We start from the raw sequence: 23,047 nt of genomic DNA on the forward strand, positions 1-23,047 counted from the left end.
TCACTTTTACATGAGCATCCTACTACACATGATTAAAGATATATATTATGTATTTATTTATTTTAAATGCACCATATAAAATGCCATGTGTTAAAAACAAATAGCAAGAGATTTTATAAAATTCAGCCATGATCACTGTCTTATATGATATATGTGCATTTCTCTGTTTGTTTGTCCTTTTACTCAATCATAAATTTGATTGACTACTTCTCACAAGTATTTGTTGCATAAAAACAAATAATTAAAAAAATAGTCTGTAAATGCCAGAGTCCTGATTGGGATGAAAATAAGTTGCCAACTGATCGATGAAGTTCCCTAAACACAGTTCAGGGGATGTTTTCCGCATGTTTGCAGATAAGTGTTTTGTTCTTCTGTAGATGTGAAAGTTTTCTGTTAAAGGTGACTTGTTGCTGGTTCCCTTGACCTATTCACTGAAGAATAATGCACGAGTTATGTGCTGGTTGGATAGTTCCAATCGCTGTGGAGAGTCTGGTAAGGTAAGAACTCTGGGTTTGCCTTGACAGAGAATGGTTCTAATAACTAGGCCTTGTTGTTGTGATGAAGAGTAGCTTTACTATTTCCTTTGGGTGTCAGTATATGTGGTTCCGCAGAAATTGTGCTCGTCTTTCTGGGTGGTGGTCTTGGTTCGGTTTGCATTTCCAAATGTGGTCAAGCAAACTCAAGTATCTCACCTCTGTGTCTGCTGCAAACCAAAAGAGATAGGATTCTGAGAGGATCCACCACCTGTCACATGCAACGAGATCCCAGGAGTAGTGTTTGTGTGCCGTTGATCACATGAGTGTGTGTGTGTGTGTGTGTGTGTGTGGGGGGTGTGTGTGTGTGTGTGTGTGTGTGCCTTTAGATCCTTGCATCATGTGTGATCGGATTTAAATTAAAGACGATCAAGAATTGGAATTAACATTCAAACTGTGGCAACATGCGACAGTTACTCACTGATCAACAAGTATTACAAGAAGGACATAAACCACACAAAGTTAGAATAATGTAACACAACTCAGAAACACTATCACAGGCTCATCATCAGTCAGCTTTGAGTCAAATCATGAAAAAAGACAAAAGACAATTCTTCAAATACACTTTGGAAAAAAATGAAAACACTGCCAGAGGCACGACCTTTTTCACACTGACAACAGTTGGTTGTTGATGGGCGTGTCCAGGCCCTCGGGAGGGAGGAGCGTCTGTGTGACGTCAGGCGGCGGGAGGCGGGGCTGGCCTGGCCGCTGAGAGATAGGCAGAGCTGGGGATGTTTGCGATGGAGCCAGCTAACTAGGAAGGGCGGCTACACCTTTAAGTGAAGGGAAACCAGAAGCAGTCAGCGCCGCCGCTGGGACCAACTCTTGCTGGGCTCACTGGGACATTTCGATATGACACTTGTCGAACTGATCCTCACGTTTTGCCTCCTGCGAGACGTCACAGGTGAGTTCGCCACGGACTCGCGGGGGGGAGGAGGGGGGGTCGAGCGGTCGTCCGCGGAGCTGGCGCTAATCGGATCAGGCACTTGTAGTCCTGCCCTACTAACTTGCTAAGCTAGCTCGGTGGCTAGCGCTCACACTGGCGCTTGTGGCGGCTGACCCGTGTCCACCGCCCGGGGACAGGTTGTCCAGTGGCAGGTTAACTCGGCCCTGGTTGGTTCGGGTGGAGGAACACTCTCATGGAGGAAGAGCCCTTGAGTTTTTGACAGAACTGCTGAGCGTCAAACTATAACAGGACTTGACGCGGGAGTTGGCGGAGTGTCGCAGAACACGGCAACACCATCACAGTAGTCGGTGTTAACTAGTTTCCGGTAAGTTTAGCCGCGCTGGAAAGTGTTTGTGAAGCAGGTTCATACAGGATGTACGCTCCGCCGCGACGTGTGACAGCTTCCGTCTGTCGCCACAAACCCCTGTGTGACGTGTAGGCGACAGACTGACCCGTGATGACCCTCACCGGAAGTGCCCCTGTGGCGCACTGGGGTTGTTCACAACAGCAACAATAAGTACATAAATAAAATAAAAAAGTAATGGGGTTTGTCATCCGTTGGCTTGGACGTTTTGATCGAACTTTCACGTCAAGCTTTAATCCAAGGGGATGTAACTTTGGTCTGAGAAGTGGGGGTGGGGGGACACACAACAGGGGGTCGAGGGGTCCTACATACATTTGGGGACTCCTTTGTAGGGTTCTGTGTTTCCCACGAGATTTGTGAGACTATGGTGGTGGACGTCAGACCCTGTAGTGTAACTACTCTACTAAACTCAACAACTAATCTTGCAAGATTATTGAGTGTGTCTGTCACACGTTGTTGTTTACGGGCCAAGAAAGTGCAGTGTTGAAGTTGGAAATACTTTATGATGCAATTTAAATAAACAGCTGATCATCACTCTGGAGCAGCGGCAGTTGGGACTCATCGAGGAGAGACAGTGTCAATCACGACAAAGACGTGTCGTTCTCCGGTTCAGGGTTCTGTCTGAGTCAAGCTTCACGGAAATAATCAGGCGAACAGCTGTTTGTACAGCTAATAAGTAATAACAAACGAATTTGAAAGTGTGGGGGGGGGGGGCACAAATGGGATTTTGAAAAGTGGGGGGCCATGTCCCCCCTGTCCCCAGTGGAAATCACGCCCATGCTTTAATTATAGTTTCCAGTCAAAAAAGGCAGAGTCAAACCTAAAGTGAATTTCTTTTAAACATTCCCAGTGTTAAAGTTGCAGGTGATTTTCTTCCTGCTACCATGACTTCTTATTTTAATTTTATTCATTGTAATTATATTCCTCACAGGGGTTGTGTGTCTGTATACAGTGAATGCTACTGAACAGAGACATGTGTGCAAGTTGGCTGTAATAAGCACCAATTGATCTATAGTATGTAGGTAAGTTGGTGTGTGTGCGTGCATGTGTTTGTGTGCTTGACTGCCCTCAGTTTAATTTCAACAAACATTATAGTTGGAAGACCCTGTCATTAATAAGTAAATGAATTCAACCTGAAGATTTATATTTTACACTTTTTTTTACACTTTTTTACACAGTGTGGTTGAAAACCAATTAGCCAATTAAGTAAAATGAAATAAAAAGGTGTTACCATTATGCTTTTATTCATAGTCTTCATTAATCGGATGTGCGCTTGGGCGCTTTTCATAAAAAGTCCTTGGAAAGAGTTGAATGTTGAGATTTTATCTTCTTTTGGAAAATGTTTCCATCTGTTGTTGGAGCAATATTGAAATGGAGCACTCATTATAAAAAGCATACTTTTTGGCAAAATCTTCCAAAAGCTTAATGGCTTGTTGCATATATGTCTCATTACCCTTACCTTTAAAACTTTTCTGTTCAAACCTTGATTGAGGCAAACGTTATTCTTGCATTCTGCCCAGCATGTCAGCAACCTGAGCGAGTTGTGCTGCAGTAGTGCTGTTGAAATTTGAACTTTTGAGAAAATCACTGGATTGAAGTGTGTCAGCTGCATCAAGCGTCTGTGCGTGTGTGAACACAAACAAAGAGAGAAGCTGTTGCTATTCTCTCCAGGTAGGAAAGGTTGGACAAAAGATATCCTGATCTGACCTTAAATCACTAGTTTCCCCTCATTGAATCTACACTGTGTCCTAAAATGTATAATCAATATGACAGGTATGTTGGAAAAGCTTTGTGTGATTAAATATGGATTGTGAAGGAAATCAATATGTGAGAGTAACTAGGTTATTTCAGTTCAGACACAGCTGCTCTTATCTGGCCTGCTTGCAGTGATGGTTTGGTGCTGAGAACATTCTCAAGTAATCGTCATGTGTCTTTTGGGCGCCTCCAGCTCAGGAGGTAGATAGATAGATAGAGTGGGTCGGTGATTCGAGGCTCCTCCAGTCCGCATGTGGTACAATTCACCAAAGCCCCGTTTGTTATGGGCAGCCTTGGTTAGATTTCTTGCTTGCAGGTTACAACTGTTGTTTTCCACTACTGTATGATGCCCACGGTGAGAGGAGACATTAGAGTTGCCCTGGCTGAGATGTTGGAGTTTCTGATGTGTTGTGCCTGCCATCACCCAGCGTGTATGGTAAGGGAGGCTCCGATCAGATGTGAACCGTGCTGTTACCACTTCCTCTGTTCCTGTCAGCGGTTTCCTCTCTGTCAAGGATTGCACTTCACATTTCACCGGGGCACTCGGGCCTAAATGGATCACGCTGAAATGATGATGACGACATTTCCTGTACAGTGAAATTGACTGGCAGTTTTTTTTTCTCAGCTTTGCTGTCTGCCCAGAAAATTCAGCTACTAATCTATGTAGGACCCATCAAAATAGGATTGTTGCATTACTGTCAGGCCAGGATTCTGTATCTTTTTTTCAGCTATAACAGGGAGTACCTAAACATTTAGTAAAAATAAGTTCAGACAACACGTTAATCAACACATTATTTAAGATCCAGTTTTGAGTTGATATGTAGCAATAAAAGTCATATTATGAACTTATTTGAGAATGAGCTCTTGTGAATTCTATTTGATTTATACTTTTTAAAAACCAATATATGTCTCAAAATGTTTCATGTGTTGTATCTAAAGATACATTTTATGAAACCATGGTCATTCGATCGCTTCAACAGGCTTAACTCTCTTAATGGTAGATGGAGTTACATGTAATGACTAGAACAGTGGGAGTGTACATTTAGGGGCTGCAGGGGGGTTGGGGGGTGGGAATGTTGTAACACCAGTCGATCCCCGTGGTTGAGAGTCACAGTTTGAAAAGTAACCCGAGGCCACGTCACATTCTTGGAGCAGTTGTGTTGTTTGTTTTTAATTCAAAGTACCCTTTTGTAATTTTGTGCCTCTATTATAGTGTGGACAGTAGGGAGATGGAGAATGACGTGCAGCAAAGGTCCTCGGAGGCAAACTGGGGTCAGGGTTAAGTTGCTGTATTTTATTCTTGTCCACTGCCACTGTATTAGAGGATGTTGTATCTTTTAAACATTCCTGTGGTTGGTTGGTTGTTTTTTTCTGTGGAGTAGCTGCCCGTCTTTATGAGAATGTCTGCATAATATTCTAGTTTCGATCATCTTCAGGATGTGTAAAAAACAGAGTCAACTGGTTACTCATTCCTCTATAGATGATTTGATCATTGTCTGGACGAGTCTTGGATTCCTCTACATCTTTCTCTCTCTCTCTCTCTGTCATTTCTCTACCAATAGAATTATTTCAGCATTTTCCACTTTTTGCTGCATTTGGCTTTTCCAGCATCTCATCAACTGTGAAAAACTGTGAATGCATATTCGGGCATCTGAAACCAGGATATAATTTTTACATACTCAAATAAAGGTCAGTCCAGGAGCTCTGATAATAACCAAGATGGTGTGCATCTTGACAATTCAGCTGCCACATTGTTATACATCAGTCGATTTGCAATGTCATACTATCGCATTCTTCTCATTGTTTTCATTACCTGGCTGATCGTTGGTTCCGTCTAGTTTGCTTTCATTATATTTATGGTTAAAAAAGGGCTAATGTAGGTGATTGTTGGAAGATTTTTCTCCTCACATTCATGGACAAGTTGCTACGAGCCTGGTACAGCCTCTCCCTGGTGTTACTCCCACCACATGGAAACTCTGCAGTAATGATCAGTGTCAAACATTTTCCTTTTTTGCCTGGGGGGGTCTGACTGGTAGTAAGGTTTATTCACTACCAAACCTCAGAGCTCAGTTTCAGTCTCAACTCTTTCAATTGTACCCTTATTGATCAAATTATTTACAAAGCTCATAGCATAGTTTTTCTTTTTATTACCCAAATGTTCCGACAGATATTTAGCTATTTGCATTCTGTGTTGCCCTGGAATGTAGATTAGCATTTGAACAGCCAGACACTGAGCTCGCTCAATGACATACAGTAACGCCGGAACGGAACCTCGGTCACCTGATGTGCATCACATGCTCCTCACTTGTGCTTTAAACTGATTTCTTTCTTTGTCCGAGTGAGAAGAACAAAGAAAACGGTCGGTCTGAAAGCCACCAGGATTACCTCGGTGGGGTTACACCAATAAGCTGAATAAGCCTTTTAAGCACAACTGGTGAGCGACAACATGTCCTACAATTGGCCACTTTTTCCCCCCAACCTGGCTCCACATGAATTTTTCATGAAATGTTATGAATATGAATATAAGAAAAGCAAAGGTTAAATAATAGAATTAATGAAATTCATTTAGCAGCTTCAGTTTCAGGGTCCTGGTGGTATTGTGCACTCTCTCACTGGGTCGGTTGAATAGAACACGGTTTCCATTAATGTTAATAGTAACATCATCGCTTCTGTGCCACTTTAAAGTGTCTCTTTGTAAGCCACCTATTGATGAGTCATTGATTTCTCTTTCAGGTCAGTTTGGGAACCCCTTGAACAAATATATTCGCCATTATGAAGGTCTATCGTACGACACACAAGCCCTGCACAACAGTCACCAGAGAGCCAAGAGAGCACTGTCGCCTCAAGACAGCACTGTGCACCTGGACTTCCACGCACATGGAAGGTCAGTCTGTGTTCAAACATACACGCTCATTCATTCACTCTCTTTCTGTCTTTCAACCTAATAGTATGCCTCTAAATTTTAATTTTTTTTGGGGGGGGGGGGGGATTATGAAAATAATTCTGTAATAAGTCTTAATAATCATATTTCAAGACACAATGTTTTTTAATGTCATGTTTTTTCTTAATGATGTCTATCTCAACATTATTTACCTGTAGCTATTCTAAAGTTGGCTTGTTGTGTTAAGTTGCAGTCATTGCCACATAAATAAGATTACATGGATTATTTTGCATTAATAATAGCAGGCAGTGCATTTGCATGACTGTTTATTCAGTTCCTTCGGTGCCATTAGATATAGCATATCCTATGATTCATGGCTCTGTTATATTATGTCCTTATTGAACCTTCTTGTTCTAAGAAGAACTGTAGCCCATGACCAAATGGAAGTTATTGCAACACTGGGTGTGAAGGTTGAGTGAACACTAGACATTCTAGGGAATGTGATGATTGATCTCGTGTTGAGTGGGTTTTATAGCTGGTATAAAAAATATCTGCCTGCCACTATAGTGCAGGTTTCTCTGGGAGCACCAGCGCCAACATTGACCAACTGTCATTACAAGCTAATCAAATCCTTCCCCTTTTCCTTATTTTCTTCCCCGTGTGTTTCCTCTGCTGCTTTCTGATTGTGTTTTCAATGACATGTAATTTGAGATGAGCTCTTGTCAAGGCCACGTTGTCTGAGCACGGTGGAGCCAACCCTGTGATGGACACAGATGATTTCAGACAGTGACGCTGTATATGTTTTCAGATATGTATCAGATGAGTTCTTTGCAAATAAGTTGCATGCAATGCTGAAACAAGAAAATAAATACTGTTGCTGTGTGAACTCACAGTTCTGTCCACAACTGGACATTTTTCTAATTTTTTCACACAATAATTGTAAGGATATTGCCACTATATGATTTCATAAATTAAGGTTTTCAAATTTAAGGCAACAACTGCTTTTTGAGATGTATTGTTTGCATGTTTTAATTAGAGTTTCTGATGTCATTGTTCCCTTCCCGTTACCAATTCTGATACTTGGACTCTGAGTATTGGCCGATACGGAGTACCGATCCAATGAATGAATTTAAGAAAATATATAACATTTTAACAGCTGTATTCTACTAACCCTGTTTGGAAGTGAGGATCGCTTTCATTGTTGTTTGGCCTGGCTTTGGTTTGATGTTCTGCAAAAACACCTTGCTGACCATTACTGAACGTCATAATGCAGGAAGAGAAAGGTCTTCATCTTGGTTGGTTGGCAGATACATGCAACCAGATACAACTCACATTTCTGATTCAGAAACTATAGATGCTTCAAGGCATCAAAGATATATTTAAAAATATTCTTTGTCTTTAATGATAGGCTACAACTCCAGGGAGTCACGCCTGCCGTCATTCTAGTAGACCCCAGGTTATGACCGCATAGTATGGACACATGAAGGAAAATGCGGACGAGCTGGCTTGTCCCAACTCAGCAACAATAGTGTTTTCTGCTGCCTTCAATTTGAACAAAAACATCATCTCTTCTGTTTCACGCATGCACGCACGCACGCACGCACACACACACACTCTGTCATGTATAATTTAATATGCTATCTTGTATCCCTGTGCAATTCTTGGGCCAATATTATTATTATTGGCTTTGTCTTTCCATGAATCCCTTTCTGTACCAGTCTCATTTCTCTCTGATTTTCCCATCTTCTCTTTTCATAATGTGCCATGTTGAAGAGTGCAACAATAATTTACTTCAGCAACACTGTTTGTTTCCAGCCAGCCCTCCTCCCCCTGTTTCTCTTCTCCAAGCTGGTCTGTTTTGGGTTATCTGTCCCTTTCCTGTTGTACTTTTGTGCTCCTTCCTGTCTTTGCTTATCTGAATGTATTGGTGAGGTAATCACTACAGAGTAATACAGCACAGCTATTTTCAGTGTCTGAGCATGTTGCAGTAGTGTCTAAAGATCTAAAACAATATTTTGTAGTAGAAGTTGAATTGGAGCTGTTTTGCAGTTTGGGCATGCAGCATATCTACTGTAAACAAACTCATAATAGCAGAGTAAAAAGTAGTAGTGCTACAGAGAAAATAACAGGTAGAGGAGGAGTTCAGACAATATAAGAGCCCTCGAGTCCAGTGCACTTAACAGGCAACGAGTCCACCATGAAGGATATGAACAATTACAACAGCCTTATTGTTACTTCATGCCTGAAGGGTGAGTGAAGTATTGTTCTGAGCTTGTCTGTGTGTATCCTTATCTACAATATTAGACTGTAACTTTGAACGGGTGGACAGATCATTATGAAAGTTGATATACGAGTTAATATGGATATCATCTGCATGCAAATGCATTTTGGTCAAGGTCACGGTCACCAGGGCCAAATACACCCAACATATATTATCCTGTATAAATTATGAACCTATCATGACCTATCAACCACTCGATCATACGTATCAAAACTACAGCCAATTCTGAGCTCTGACAATACCACATTTGACCCTTAAAGATCATAGGTCAAGGTCACAGTACCAACTTTTCGTGAAAATATTTTTGAATGACCATAACTTGGGAAATTGTTCCTCTGGTTTCTGCGAAATGCTGTAAACAATATTACGTGAACGGGGGTGAAGTCTGCCATCTCTGATTGCCTTGTTTGAGAAAGTGTCAATAAACTCTTGCTTCGTCTGTAACACTAGAGGACCAATTCACATTAGTATTATTATTAGTAGCATGACCACCTTGTAAATGGTCAGGTTTTCTGCAGCGTCACAGATCTGGATCATATCCCATATGGAGTATCATATACCATGATTTATACAAACTAAGTAATTAAAACAACAGTTACCTGTTTGCTGCTTACAATATTAAGTTGTATTGTTTTATAATATGTAAGAGAGATTTTTATTTACCTCAGTTATGTTAAGTCTGTTTTTGCTCTTGACACCATAGTGTACATAAACATGTCTGCTTTCCATATTTATAATAAAGTTAGCTTTTGGAGAAAACAAAACCAAGCCAGTGGTCATGAACCTTGTGTCTTATTTTTCATTCCATCAGGTTTCTGAATGTGTGGTGTGCAGTGTGTGCAAACACAGACAGAAAACTCTTCCCTTTAGTGAGAGAAAGGCTTTGTGGCACTGTAGAGGTTTGTTGTAAGGAGAGAAAAGCCTATTTGTGTTGGCCCACTCACATATTTGTGGCTGGATCAGGTGAGGGAACAAGGCAGGGCAGACGGTTGTCTCTGCGGAGGGCTTCTGTACAGTAAGAGATGCCAAAAAACTAGTGAAGCATTGGCTAATGCGATGCTGGCTTGAAGCGACACAGTATAGTGTCACACCAGCCTTCCAAGAATGAGAGAGCGATAGCAGCCTATGTCTGTGTGACTTCTACCTCCCTGTCTGGACTATGTTGGGCTTCTGGGCAAATATGGAGGACACAGTATGGCTTTCCTTGATATTGTTGTATTGCAAAAAGTTGGTTACTCTTCCAGGAAAATGCAATCATGTAACAAAACTGCATTTCATTATATATTTTTTATACATTTGATATAAGTTTTTTTTATACATATCCGCTCAATACTGTTCCCTTTGTAGGCACATCATCTCTGTGGACATGGCTTTAGGGCACCCGATTTCTTTGAGCTGGCCCGCTTACTGAGCAAAGAATATGACTGTCAGCTGCCTGAGTCAGTATGTTCAGCGTTTGAGATATGTCTGAATAATTCATCAGTCAGCTGCTTCTCTAAGATGAGTAGCACTGACTTTCTCCTTAGCCTCTTCTCCTCTTGTCTGTTGTCAAGTTTGTTTGTTTTTTGCCTGGAACATGATACAGGGATTTTCTTTCTTTCTTTTTTTTTGTTTGTTCCTTCTGACTGTTTAGTGATTTCTTGGCATATCTACGGCTAAGATATTTGGAAATGGTTTATATGCGGAAGCTAGTGATTCGATACGAAGCATTTTCACAGTTGCACAAAGCAACTTAACAAACGCTGATAATCAACATTAAAATGCTCTGCAGATTCTTGAAAAATAAAGATTACATTTCTAACTAAAAAAACTTTTAGGGATTCCTATCTGACAGACCAGTGCGGGAGTCATGGTCATGGGTTGACTGAGCTTTTGATGGGGGCATGGATGAAGTCATGAGGTCATATCAATTGTTGTAGTGCCAAGAGGAACTGTAGCGTGTGTGTCAGGGTGAATAACAAGCAGAAGGATTTATACTGAACCTTTTGCCATCTGCCTTTGTTCCACATTTAGAAGTTCTCTCTTTTTTTCTTTCTCTGTTAACTTCATCTTCGCTTCATTAGAAATGCTCCTCGGACAAAGGATTCATGGTTCATAATACAGATAACAGAACAAGAGAACAGAACATAAGGACAAACTCATGTGATCCTTTCAACTTTATGTTCTGAAGTACAGATCCATGTAGGAAAATAATCAGAGAGTATTTGTGATCAGCAAATCGTATGCTACTTGTACTAATCTGAATATAAATGAAAGTAAAGCAATACAGAAACAAAAAAAGGGTTTGAGATTTTGCTTAGTTCCAGAAACACAGACATTAGTCTGCTTCATGAATAATAATCCATGCGATTGGTACCAAGGAACCAGTGAAGTTGAAAATACTTCAACAGTAATATAAAGGGGTGTGTGTGAAATGAGAGCAGGAATGAGAAAGGGAAAACGGAATGCTGCTTCAGGTCAAGGAGTCATCCTGGAGAGAAGGAAATCCTGGTCTGTGTCTGACCCTAACCGCTTTATTTGCCATCGTTTTCCCAAACACATGTTCTACTCCTCCCCAAATACTTCAGTACTTCTGTTGCGGTTGTGTTTTGTCCACACCTGCATACGTAAAACAGAAATTGTCATTAATGATGTGAATTGTCCCTGAGCTTTTTTGAGAGGAAACTCTGAACACTCTTCAAAAAATGTTTTCCTTTAAAGGGGCATTCTGCAGATTTAACACTCAGCAAGCGTAAGATTCACCCTTATTATGTTTTCATTGTGGGTGTTGGAGGTGTTTTCCAAAGTCTGAGATCGGATTATCTCATCTTGGGCTTCAGGACTAAAATCTCAATTACATACCAGCAGTTTTTGAAAAAAATTGGCTATTGTGTTCAGGCAAATGGATCTAGTATCTAGTATGTTTGGAGCTTGGGCCATGAGTGACTACAAACTTCTTAAACATTTTTATTCCTGCTTGACACTGCTTAATCTTGGAATATATGAGGCGACTCAAAGAGTAGTCGAGAGTTAACTGTACCACACAAGTCCTTAACTGTACCACACAAAAGTGGTACAGTTAAGGGCTCAGTATGAGAGTATTGTGATCTCGTTTGGAGGAAGGAGGAAGATATACACATTGAGACTCACCCATGTGAGTGCTGAAGCGATTCTGTTGAACTACTCACCGCCTCGCCTCAGGTTTCTGGGAAACTGGTGGCTCATGTGGACCTCATGTGATGCAAGCCTTTTTGTCTATTGCATGATGATTATGTAGAAGAGAGGATTACAAAAAAAAGTAGTATGGCTGTGCACGATGTTCATGTGCTTTTCCTCATGACATAATTCATCTGACTCCCTGAGCACAGCAGCACCGAGCAGCAAATAGCACAGCAGCACGGTAAAGCTCATAAAAATGTTTGTAAAATGCTGCTTTTACCTCTAAATCCTCTGTGTGCTGGCTTAGCTCTCAGGTTCATTATGCTACAACTCTGTGGTGAGAGCATGACATCAACATTGCCAGTGTTAAGGGTTTGAGTGTGAAACTGTCAGCAGGACTGTGTATCACGCTGTCCACATGTCAGTGTGTTAAAAGTACAATTTTGGTTTTGGCGTACACAGATTAGGATCAGGTGGCTTGGGCTCAGGAGGTAGAGAGGGTTGTCCACTAACCTGAGGGTCGATGGTTGGATCCCCGGGTCCTCCAATCCGCATGCTGAAGTGTCCTTGGGCAAGACACTTAACTCTTAATTGCCCCTGATGGGTGCACTAGCAGAATATGAATGATGTGTGATAGAAAATAGGTGCTGTACGGAGAAGCGCTATATTAATGTGTGTTTGACTGTCACCTGTACTGTAAAGCGCTTGGGGTGGTAGATTAGAGAATTACAGTCCATTTACCATTTATGATAACAATACATTTTCTCATATTCCTCTTTTTAGACAATTTAATCTGCGGATGAAGAGGGACACAACTCTATTTTCTCCAGATCTCATCATCGAGGTATCAGGAGAGGAGGCACCGATTGATACATCGCATATTTACAGTGGAGAAATCTTTGGTAAATCGTACACCACATCCCCCGAAGAGTTAATCCAATGTTTATTTTGCAATTCAATTCAAAGTCTTTATAGTCACTTCTCATTGTATCATTTCTACATTATGCCCTAGAACATCTCTTCAACTGAAGGACAATTTTGTGTGTGAGAGTGTGTGTGTAAGAGTGTGAGAGTGAGAGAGAATGAGAAATATAATGGTTGTTTTTGTCGAGTATTTATCACATCACAACCCAACACACACATTACTCCTTTCATCCCATTGTTCCTTCTGATCTCCACTCCTTCCCTTCCCGGACGATCAAATAGAAAGAGAGATTGAGGACGGTGCACTCAAAAAGTGTCCGTAATCTCTGTTCAGAAGTTTCATTAATGGCAAAACATAGTTGAGGAAATCCATACAAATATGATTCATATTCAAATATACAATATGTAATTCTTCAACATTAGTATTTTATGAGAGACATGTATCATGAGTGCCTTTGCTCATAATTTGAAAACTGTTGTAATGCTACAATCCAGTTTGCCTTTAGCTCACCCCTCCTCTTCTGTGTTTCAGGTGAAAAGGGCACATTGAGCCATGGCTCTGTGCTCGACGGGCGCTTCGAGGGCTTCATTAAAACCCACCAAGGAATGTACTATGTTGAACCCTCAGAGAGGTACCTACAGGACAAGAATGTGCCCTTCCACTCGGTCATGTATCATGAGGATGACATCAGTGAGTATACTTGTTGAAGTGAAAGGAACGGCACATGAATTGTATACAAGAAGAAAAAAGGTTACTGTACAATCGCTTTTCCTTTTTAATGTCAGTCGCAGCCTGTTGGACAACAAGTGGTACTGGTACAAATACTTCTAAAAGGCGTCTTTTTCAAAATGTATTGAAAAGAGATAAAAGCAAGATGAAGAAAATTAAAGGTTCATGGGCATGAGGGAAAACAAAATCCATTGCATCTAGCAGAACAGACGTCTAGTCTGAATTAAACACCCCAGACACACATGCTAAAACAGACACAGACAGGGAAAAGTACTGGACCATACAATCTGCACTCTCAGAACTTCTTTTTGCTTTCTCTGTGAAATGTTAATTAATGAATTGAATTTAAAATTGAATTGAATGAAAGGTATGAAACTTAAATGAAGGTTTAGTGAATATAAAAACCCTCCACATATGATCCTGAAGAGATTCATGATGCAGCGTAAGTTCATCGCTGTCTCACTCTCCTCTCCTCCCTATCTGCCAGATTATCCTCATAAGTATGGCTCAGAGGGCGGCTGTGCTGACCACTCTGTGTTTGACAAGATGAGGAAGTACCAGGCATCGGCAGTAGAAGAGCAAACCAAAGTATGTACCGACAAAGACCCCTCCCTCCCTCCCCTTCCTCCCAGGCCCGAATTAAACACACAGATGGACGAGGCTCATGAGATTATAAATATTTGACCTCATATCAAACCAGATTCACACAAACAGCGCATGTGTGCATTTTCAGCATATTCAAATTTTACATCTGCTTATTAGCAACGTTAAAGCCTTGCCCATTAATTGTGGATGTGTACATTTCCCCAGGTATTTTTGGCTGAAAAAAATAACATAACCACATTTGCTATTGTTTATAATGTAATGCGAAACCATACTAAACTATTTTCTCTGTGTGGTAACTTAAAAGCAAAAAGTATTTTCTTCCACACGGTGGCTATATTTAACAGACTCTATTGAACCGCACTACAGTGACTTGTAAAAATAAAGCTATAAAATGATAATAAGAGAAAAGGACTCACTGAATAGAAACTGATGAGTATTTGTCTAGGTGTAGGATTTACCATATTTTTCACTCTCCCCAATTTTTGACTACTCCATCTTCTCCTTCTGATCTGGATGATTGTTTCTTTGGAAAGGGGGTGAACAGTGTGTTGGAGGAGGAGAGCTTCCATGTTCCCGTCATCCTGAGGAGGAAGAGGGCGGCTGGGAAAGAGAAAAACACCTGCCAGCTCTTCATCCAGACTGACCACATGTTCTACAAATACTACCGATCAAGAGAGGCCGTCATTGCTCAGGTGTGCAGCAGCACACGTACTGTGCAAACATCACTGCTGTATTTGCCTTCCTGCTAATCTCCACCTCATCACTCTCTCCTCAGATCTCAAGCCATGTCAAGGCTATCGGCTCCGTTTACCAGGCCACAGACTTCATGGGCATCCGAAACATTGGCTTCATGGTTAAAAGGATTAGGGTGAGATGCTAATATATTTCCGATTGGAGAAGTCTGTTTACCTGTCTGCTTGGAAGTGAAAATTGTGGTGAAAATAAAGTTGCCTTAGTGTGAATATTTGTCATTTTATGCCAAGGACCGTTTATTTTCTTCAACCTTTTATCTGCTACTCCATCAGTGTAAGTGTACGCCTCCTTTCTCACAGTTCCTCTGTATTTGTTTAACTCTGTCTTTCAGATAAACACCACCATCGAGGAGATTGACCCAAACAATCCTTTTCGCTTTCCGAATATCGGAGTGGAAAAGTTTTTGGAGCTTAACTCTGAACAGAACCATGATGACTACTGCTTGGCCTACGTCTTCACTGATAGGGACTTTGATGATGGCGTGCTGGGCTTGGCCTGGGTTGGCGCTCCCTCAGGTTTGACGAAAACAAAATCGCACATAAACACCCAGCCCACTGTTGACTTATTGTGTTGCTCTGGGACATTTAAATTGGCGCTTTCTAACACATGGACCAAGTTTGTTCATCAGTATCTACAGGAACTCTCTCTATTTGCCTCTAATGCAGGGATACTACACTACACATTCACACATAGCTGAAAACATTTTACAGTTTGGTTATATCTGCATTTGGTTTCTTGATTTATTTTCTTAATAGGTTTCTCTGGGTTTTTCTAAAGATAGCAAAATATGGTCTTTCCTGTTGAGAGCTAAAGAATCGCAATGACGAAATGGACAAGTTACAGTATATCGGTTTCTTTTTTTTGTCAAAATGCTTTCATCTCACAATCCAATCTAATTAATTTGTCACACTTATTACAACCCATTTATGTTTGAGTCATTATTAGTTTTTATATTTTTCGAGGAATTCGGTACAGGGATGGAAAAGGAACTTGAATGGCCTTGAAGCTGAAATGCTTCAAAAAGATTTGAGTAAAAATATCTTTTGTTGACAGTCTCTTAGTCAGTCATAAAATGTATGTTGCATTATAAGCACTGTGAGATCTCTCCTGAAGTTCACAATATGTTATTTAACTGAACCTATTGTGATACTTTATATTGTGAAAAATGCAAATTAATTTCCCAAATCTTCACAGGGGCATTTACTGTAGCAAATATCTATATTTGAGAAAATAGGTTGATGTATTTAAGTATGACTACATAATAGATATGATATTTTTATGTGGTAATGTATGCCAGGTATGCCTCTGCTCGTCTTCCTCTGTCAGGATTCATGCTGTACCCTACCCCACAGAGACTGTCTCTCTGCTCACAAACTCAGCATCTATGAATCATAGTTATGAATCAACATGAAGAATGCAGCAGCAATCTCAGACAATCAATACAGGCGAATCAGGGAAGCTGTGAGACGAAAAGCATCGATTCAGGGTGAGGGATTGATTGCGGTGAGCCGTGGGGTGAGCCTGCGAACAAAAGAGACTGTCGAACAAATGGCCACCCGAGAAACTAGGGAAATGTCGTACAATTACATATAATGGACGCATTGTTTATTGCTTTAAGTGCTTTGGTCCCATGTCGCTGTGTGGCCACAAGTTGCCTGCTAATCACTGCATTAATGGATGATGGGAAACGCAGCAACACTGCAGGAATGCATTGTTGTGTTTTCAGAATGCTCCATGTTGTACAGACTTTCTATCCCACTTTATATCACAGCTTTGTGTTTTTCAAAAATCACATTTTTCAAAAAATCTAAATGTTAGTTATTTGCAGTGTGACTTTATTTCCTTTTGTTTTATACTGTATATTACTAAATCCACTATGATATGCATTGCATATGGTTTGCCTGTGCATCAATTCCAGATTTAAGTAAATGACTTCTACATAGTAAACTATTCTGTTTGTAGGCCATACTACAGACAACTGATCATTCAACGTGTTGAGGCAATGTCACATCAAACATGTCAAGTTATAACCTTTATCGTTTAAGTAGTTATTTTTGTTAGTTAATGGGTTACTTTTCACTTTCTCTTTTGTGGATTTTTTTTGGTAATTTATACAGTTGATATGTTGATACACCCATTCAGACAATTAGGCTTATCATCATGTCCATGGTTATGTTTCACCTGTTAATGGACATATAATTTAAATGATACTTTAAATAGGATATTAAAACAACAGACAGACAAGAAAGAAAAAAAACATTTTTTTTTGTCACTCGAGTGTTCATTTACAATCTTGTATCTGTTTTCTATTAGTTTTATATTCTTCCACTTTCACAATTAATCTTTGCTTTGCAGATGTTATCTTTTATTGGCTCACTTCCCTCATTGAATAAGTTGTACTATTTGTGACCAATTCATCGTCAGTTCAGGGACCAACATTTTTGGCTACTTTATAACTTAGGAAAATATATTTCACATTTTTATGACCATTTGGTCATTTGACTACTTTGCTCAATGCAGAAAAGTGAGTGATAAAGAAAAACTCATTGTTTTACAGCATCAGGGACACGTGTGGTGTTTTATCTAACACCACATGTTGAACATCTTTTATAAAATCTGGATTTAGACTTTGTGTATGCGTAGGACTTACACCACCAATACCTGGTTGATCAATTTGGTAAGAAAGTATAACTTGTCTGTAGCTTAGTGTAGTTAAAGTACTGTTTATGTGTACCCAGGTAGGATTCAAATGATCTTGTCTTCTCTTGACACGTTGACCCACAGCGACAGATCTGCAATAGTGAATGAAGCCGTCGTTAAAATAATATTCTCTGTGAAATCTTGTTTAGCCTTTAACAATTGTGACAATCCCTTCCACTCTTATATTTTTCATTCTCCTGCCACAGGAAGCTCTGGGGGCATCTGTGAGAAGAGCAAACTGTACTCTGATGGGAAGAGGAAATCTCTGAACACTGGTATCATCACTGTGCAGAACTATGCCTCTCATGTTCCTCCCAAGGTGTCACACATCACCTTTGCTCATGAGGTTGGGCACAACTTTGGCTCTCCTGTAAGTGCTACAATTTCCTACATTGGCCTTTGCCAAATTGTGCAACACATCTTGAGTTTTTCCGGCCACTCTCTCTAACTTGCCTGCGTTTTTCAGCACGACTCTGGGAGCGAATGCACGCCTGGAGAGTCTAAGTTACAGGACAAAAAGGAGCGGGGCAACTACATCATGTACGCCAGAGCCACATCTGGGGACAAGCTCAACAACAACAAGTTCTCCATCTGCAGCATCCGCAATATTAGTGCTGTGTTGACAAAGAAGAGAGACAGCTGTTTTGTTGGTAAATTGTCTTCTAAACTTGTTTATTCCTGCCAGTTTGAGAGAGAGAAATCCCGTCTTCATTCTGTTGTGTCTGTGTGCAGAGTCTGGCCAACCTATCTGTGGTAATGGACTGGTAGAGATTGGAGAAGAGTGTGACTGTGGCTACAGTGATCAGTGTAATGACCCCTGCTGCTATAACGCCAATGAAGAGGAGGGCAAAAGGTGTAAACTCCAACCTGGCAAAATCTGCAGGTAAGATGCGATTATCCTTTCTTTGTACAGTCCTGTAATTTCTGAAATAATTATTCAGCACAAAAAAGTGCTGTTAAAAGCTCAGTATTTTGACATATGGTTGATCCCATATTTTTAAACCTCTTTCCGCAGTCCCAGCCAGGGCCCATGTTGCACACCAACGTGCATTTTCAAGGGTGCAACTGACGGGTGCAGACTGGAGTCGGAGTGTGCCCATGAGGGGAGATGCAATGGAGCGACTGCTCTGTGTCCTGCCTCGGAACCAAAGGAAAACTTCACGTCCTGCCATTCAGAAACACAAGTCTGCCTCAATGGGGTTTGTTAGTTTTAGTTGCTGTCTTGCTGTTTGGTATCCGCTATGCACAGTTTTTAAGCTCGTCTTTGCATTTAAAGTAAAGGGTAAAGTGTCTTCCTGCTGCCTGCTTGCTTGGACACAGGTCTGCGCTGGTTCCATTTGTGAGAAGTATAATCTTGAGGTCTGCACCTGTGCCAGCCAAGAGGGCGAGGATGAAGCAGCCGAGCTGTGCCATGTGTGCTGCATGGACAAAAGTGAGTGACAGCCTGCAAGACTCTTCATGAGTCAAAATAAACAACCACAGAAGTAGTGTTAAGCTAGAATTATGTGATGTAACACATGATTATTAGATTTACTTTTTGTTCTTAGTTCTTATCTTTAACCTAAAATACTTCCCTCTCTGCCCTCAGTGAACCCCAGTTCCTGCAGCAGCACAGGCTCAGAGAAATGGTCCAAAATCTTTAACAACACGGTCACAACGCTGCAGCCCGGCTCACCCTGCAATGACTTTAAGGGCTACTGCGATGTGTTCATGAAGTGTCGCCTGGTGGACGCCGACGGGCCTCTGGCAAGGCTAAAGAAAGCCATCTTCAATGCGGAGCTCTATGAGAATATAGCAGAGTGGATAGTGGTGAGTTTTCCTGCACAGGAAATGCAGTGCTGGTCAGCACAATGAAATAATAACGCTTCTCGCCTATATTTATATATTATTTGATATATCCACTGTTATCCAGGATCACTGGTGGGCAGTGCTGTTGATGGGCATCGCTCTTATTATGCTAATGGCTGGCTTCATCAAGATCTGCAGCGTCCACACCCCCAGCAGCAACCCCAAACTGCCCCCAGCAAGGCCACTGCCAGGTACTGTACATATATGTTTTCAACTACATGTGGTCACATTTACAGAGAGTTGACAGACAGATAAGATCTTTTCATACATGAACTCCTGAAAATGTCCTGAAAATATGGTCTAGACATTTTCTGGAGTTTGCCGTTGCAGCGGGAGTTTGTCCGAGTCGGGCGCGTTCACGACAGCAGGAACTAACCTGGAACGTTCAGGCGAGGGGTGGCGCATGGGTAGAGCGCCCACTCACTTGCCATGAATTTTCTGGAGAATTTCCTGCTTTATTCTCACATGGGCCCATTCGGGACGTTTTCCGGAAATGTGACAAGGGGGCTGGCCGAGAAAAGTTCCGTAAATGTTTCGAGCAACATTCGCGTTCTCAGATACAGCCCCTTCGGAAAAGTTCAGGAAAATGTCAGTGCATGTCTGAAAGCAGCGAACGACGGAGGGACGGACGGACGGACTGACTGACTGATGCATATGATTGGCCCAATTTGACCATTACTGACTATTGATGTTCTGTAGGTACACTGAAGCGGAGGAGACCGCAGCAGGCGAACCAACAGGCGCAGGGCCAGCGGCACCAACGTCAGCACAGAGAGAACTATCAAATGGGACAGATGAGACACTGAGACACTGGTCTGCTCTTTGCCTTGGTTCTTCCTAGTGCCTACAGTGGGAGCACTTCACTCCAAAGAGATACCTTTACCACAAACGTCAAAGAACTTGCAACTGAAACGATTTCACTGGACAAACCCTGAAGATTTGTAATTCTTTGCTATATTTTTTGGAGCCTAACAAAACTCACTCAGCCCCTCTGCTCTGAGAGGCAAATTAAAAGTGGTTCACACAGTTTTCATTGGAAATAGATACTTTTTCCAATGAGGACCAGGAGCAGTAATTCACTGATCTGTTATGTGGTCTTAATCTTTGTTCTTTCAAGGTTTTTTAAATTTTATTCAGATAATGGAGGCGAGAGAAGCAGCTTTGTGCAAGAGTTTCCTTCCTTTGTCCTACATCTGTGCAACCTTTTTCTTTCCTGTTCTTCCACTCCGAAGTGCTGCCATCATCAGCACAATAGCAGGACTGCAAGGTGCATGAGTTTTTTCTACCAATCAAAAACAACATTGAGACATTTTGTTGGAAACAAATATTCTTTTTTTTGGCCAATTTAATTAGATAGTTTTAAAATCAAAACACCATTAAAACGAAAGCTTTTAGTTTCTATTACTTCTTAATTTCGCATACACGCTCCTTCATTGTGCAATTGTAGAGATGTTGCAGTAGATTTTATTTTTTCTCTTAATGAAATTGATCTTCTGTATGATGAGGATTATTTACTGTTTTCACTTTCTCAGGATAATAAAACAACAGCAAACAAGTGTATTTGGTGGAAAAGATAGCTGCATGCATGTTTCAGAGTAAAGTCCCTCCTTTGCAGACGGGTTCACGTCAGCTGCTGTGGGATGTGGAGGCAGTTAGCATGAAGAGAATGTAGATGAACAAGCTTAATCAGATTATAGGGGCATCTGTAGATGGAGGGTTTTTCTGGATGTGTATATTTGTTATTGTGACATGGTTTTGCAGCTGTGTTTACACATTGTCTGTAGTCTGGGGCTGACATAAATGATGAGAGATTAGCTTTTATCAACCTGATTGTATCAGACTTTTAAATTTGTTAAAACCACTCGACTCCTTGAGGGCCTCTGTAGCCAGACAGAGAACCTCTCTGGTTTTAAATGTGATTTGTTGGATTCTGCTTTTATTGATTTTACTTGCTGTTCAGATTATTTGTATATCTGGAAAAATTGAATCAACTGAGGGAAACTAGAGATTAAAATTTTATTGTTGCGCTGTTGCTGCTCTTAACAAATGTTGAACAATCAATGTGTCGGCCATCTCTTCTTGTTCCCTTCTGTCTTTTTTTCCCCTTCTCCCTACCGCTTGGGATTTTCTTAAGGAACTTTGTTTCCCTTGTTACACCCTCTTGGTTTGTTTGATTACATGAAAAATGTGCCTACTTAGAATAGTGTGACATCAAGTTGGTGTCCTATTGTCTGTGATCTTTACCAAGACTGAAACATGTGGTGCATGAGAGGTGGCGGTGCAGCCAAGTGACTGCTGGAATCAAAAAAAGGAAACGTGTTGTAAGTGTTGAGGCTTGGGACTTTGGGTGATTTATAATATTCACAGTAGATTTAAAAGATACATACAGTATACTATTTTGGCCTACACGTAAGAAAACCAGATGTTACCAACACAAGATTTCACATTATATTCCACAAAATGTTTTTCCAGCTTGTAATTAATATCTACATTTTTATGATATATTGCTGTCCAGCCCTTCGGCTTAATTTGAGTTTTCAGTTGTCGTCAGATTGAATCGATGTCACCTTCACTGACAGATGGATGAGAGGGCAGAATACTCCAGAATTGTGTTACTGGTAAATATAGAAATATAGATGTATAGATATATCTATATCTATATAGATATAGATATAGTTTTTTAACTTGGTGGAGACCTTTTCCTAACCTTGTAAATGAATTGTATAAAGCACAGCTGCAGCTCAGCTTTGTTTTTCTGTGCAAGGTGCTCGGCTGGTGTTCGGATAGATTCTATGCAGAGGATCACAGCGTTCAACTGCGAACAAGTTATAGCCTCTTCACTTAGAAATGCCTTCATCGTGTTCTTCTAGATGGGTACTTGGAGAATTCTGTTGTGTTTTCATGACAAAATAGTTACTCATGTCCATACGCCACCGCAGCGTTTCTGAACAGACAAAACAATACAATCCTCTTCTGCTTCTTTTGCTGATTTGTTTGTCGTTTTGGTGCTACTGGTAGTGCTTTCTCTTGGGTTGCAGGCTAAACTATATTTTTCATTATCTTCAGCGTGCGTGCGTGCGTGTGTGTGTATGTATGGTCTGGACAATGGTGGGTGTTTAGGGATAAAACTCTGGGAAAATCTCTCTCTCACGTTTCTGTGACGATAAGAAAATGTGCACTGAAGTGTAGAAAAACTGAGACTCCAAAATCCTATAGATCCAGTTCTGCTGTCTGATTGTCATTGTCTCCTGTGTTTTATACACTGTCTTTGTCTGTAATTCACTTTGTTGTTGTGTTCCTCCACTCTGCTTAGTTTGAAAATTTTTACTAAATTTGCATAGGTATTGTGCAGAGATATAATTTCTTTTGAACTACTTGAAATGCATTAATAAACCAGAATTGACCTAAACTGTTGTTTTCCCTGTTTGTACTGTACATACATTGATAGCAAAAGGGAGTATTATGAGATGAAGTTTACATTCAAATGTATTTTACAAGTTGTTTTTACTTTACAATGTAAAGTGTGAAAGTCGTGGCAGCGATGATTGGCCAGAACATGCGGCACTAGGTTCCTCTAATTCAGAAGGA

The 23,047-nt window shown here is 40.8% G+C and overlaps 1 protein-coding gene across 1 annotated transcript; it reads left to right on the top strand.

The window, feature by feature from the left end:
• Positions 1-1,229: 1,229 nt before the first annotated feature.
• Positions 1,230-22,868, top strand: adam10a (ADAM metallopeptidase domain 10a). The gene is made up of 16 exons (XM_035629469.2): positions 1,230-1,437; positions 6,332-6,482; positions 12,682-12,800; positions 13,355-13,513; positions 14,040-14,140; positions 14,692-14,850; positions 14,934-15,026; positions 15,243-15,426; positions 17,818-17,981; positions 18,078-18,261; positions 18,344-18,494; positions 18,627-18,810; positions 18,932-19,043; positions 19,200-19,420; positions 19,524-19,650; positions 20,159-22,868. The coding sequence occupies exons 1-16, from the start codon at positions 1,386-1,388 to the stop codon at positions 20,263-20,265; spliced, it is 2,268 nt and encodes a 755-aa protein (XP_035485362.1). The 5' UTR covers positions 1,230-1,385; the 3' UTR covers positions 20,266-22,868.
• The last annotated feature ends 179 nt before the right edge of the window (positions 22,869-23,047 follow it).

Source organism: Scophthalmus maximus, chromosome 4 (genome assembly GCF_022379125.1).
Source record: "Scophthalmus maximus strain ysfricsl-2021 chromosome 4, ASM2237912v1, whole genome shotgun sequence".
NCBI classification, from domain to species: Eukaryota; Metazoa; Chordata; class Actinopteri; order Pleuronectiformes; family Scophthalmidae; genus Scophthalmus; species Scophthalmus maximus.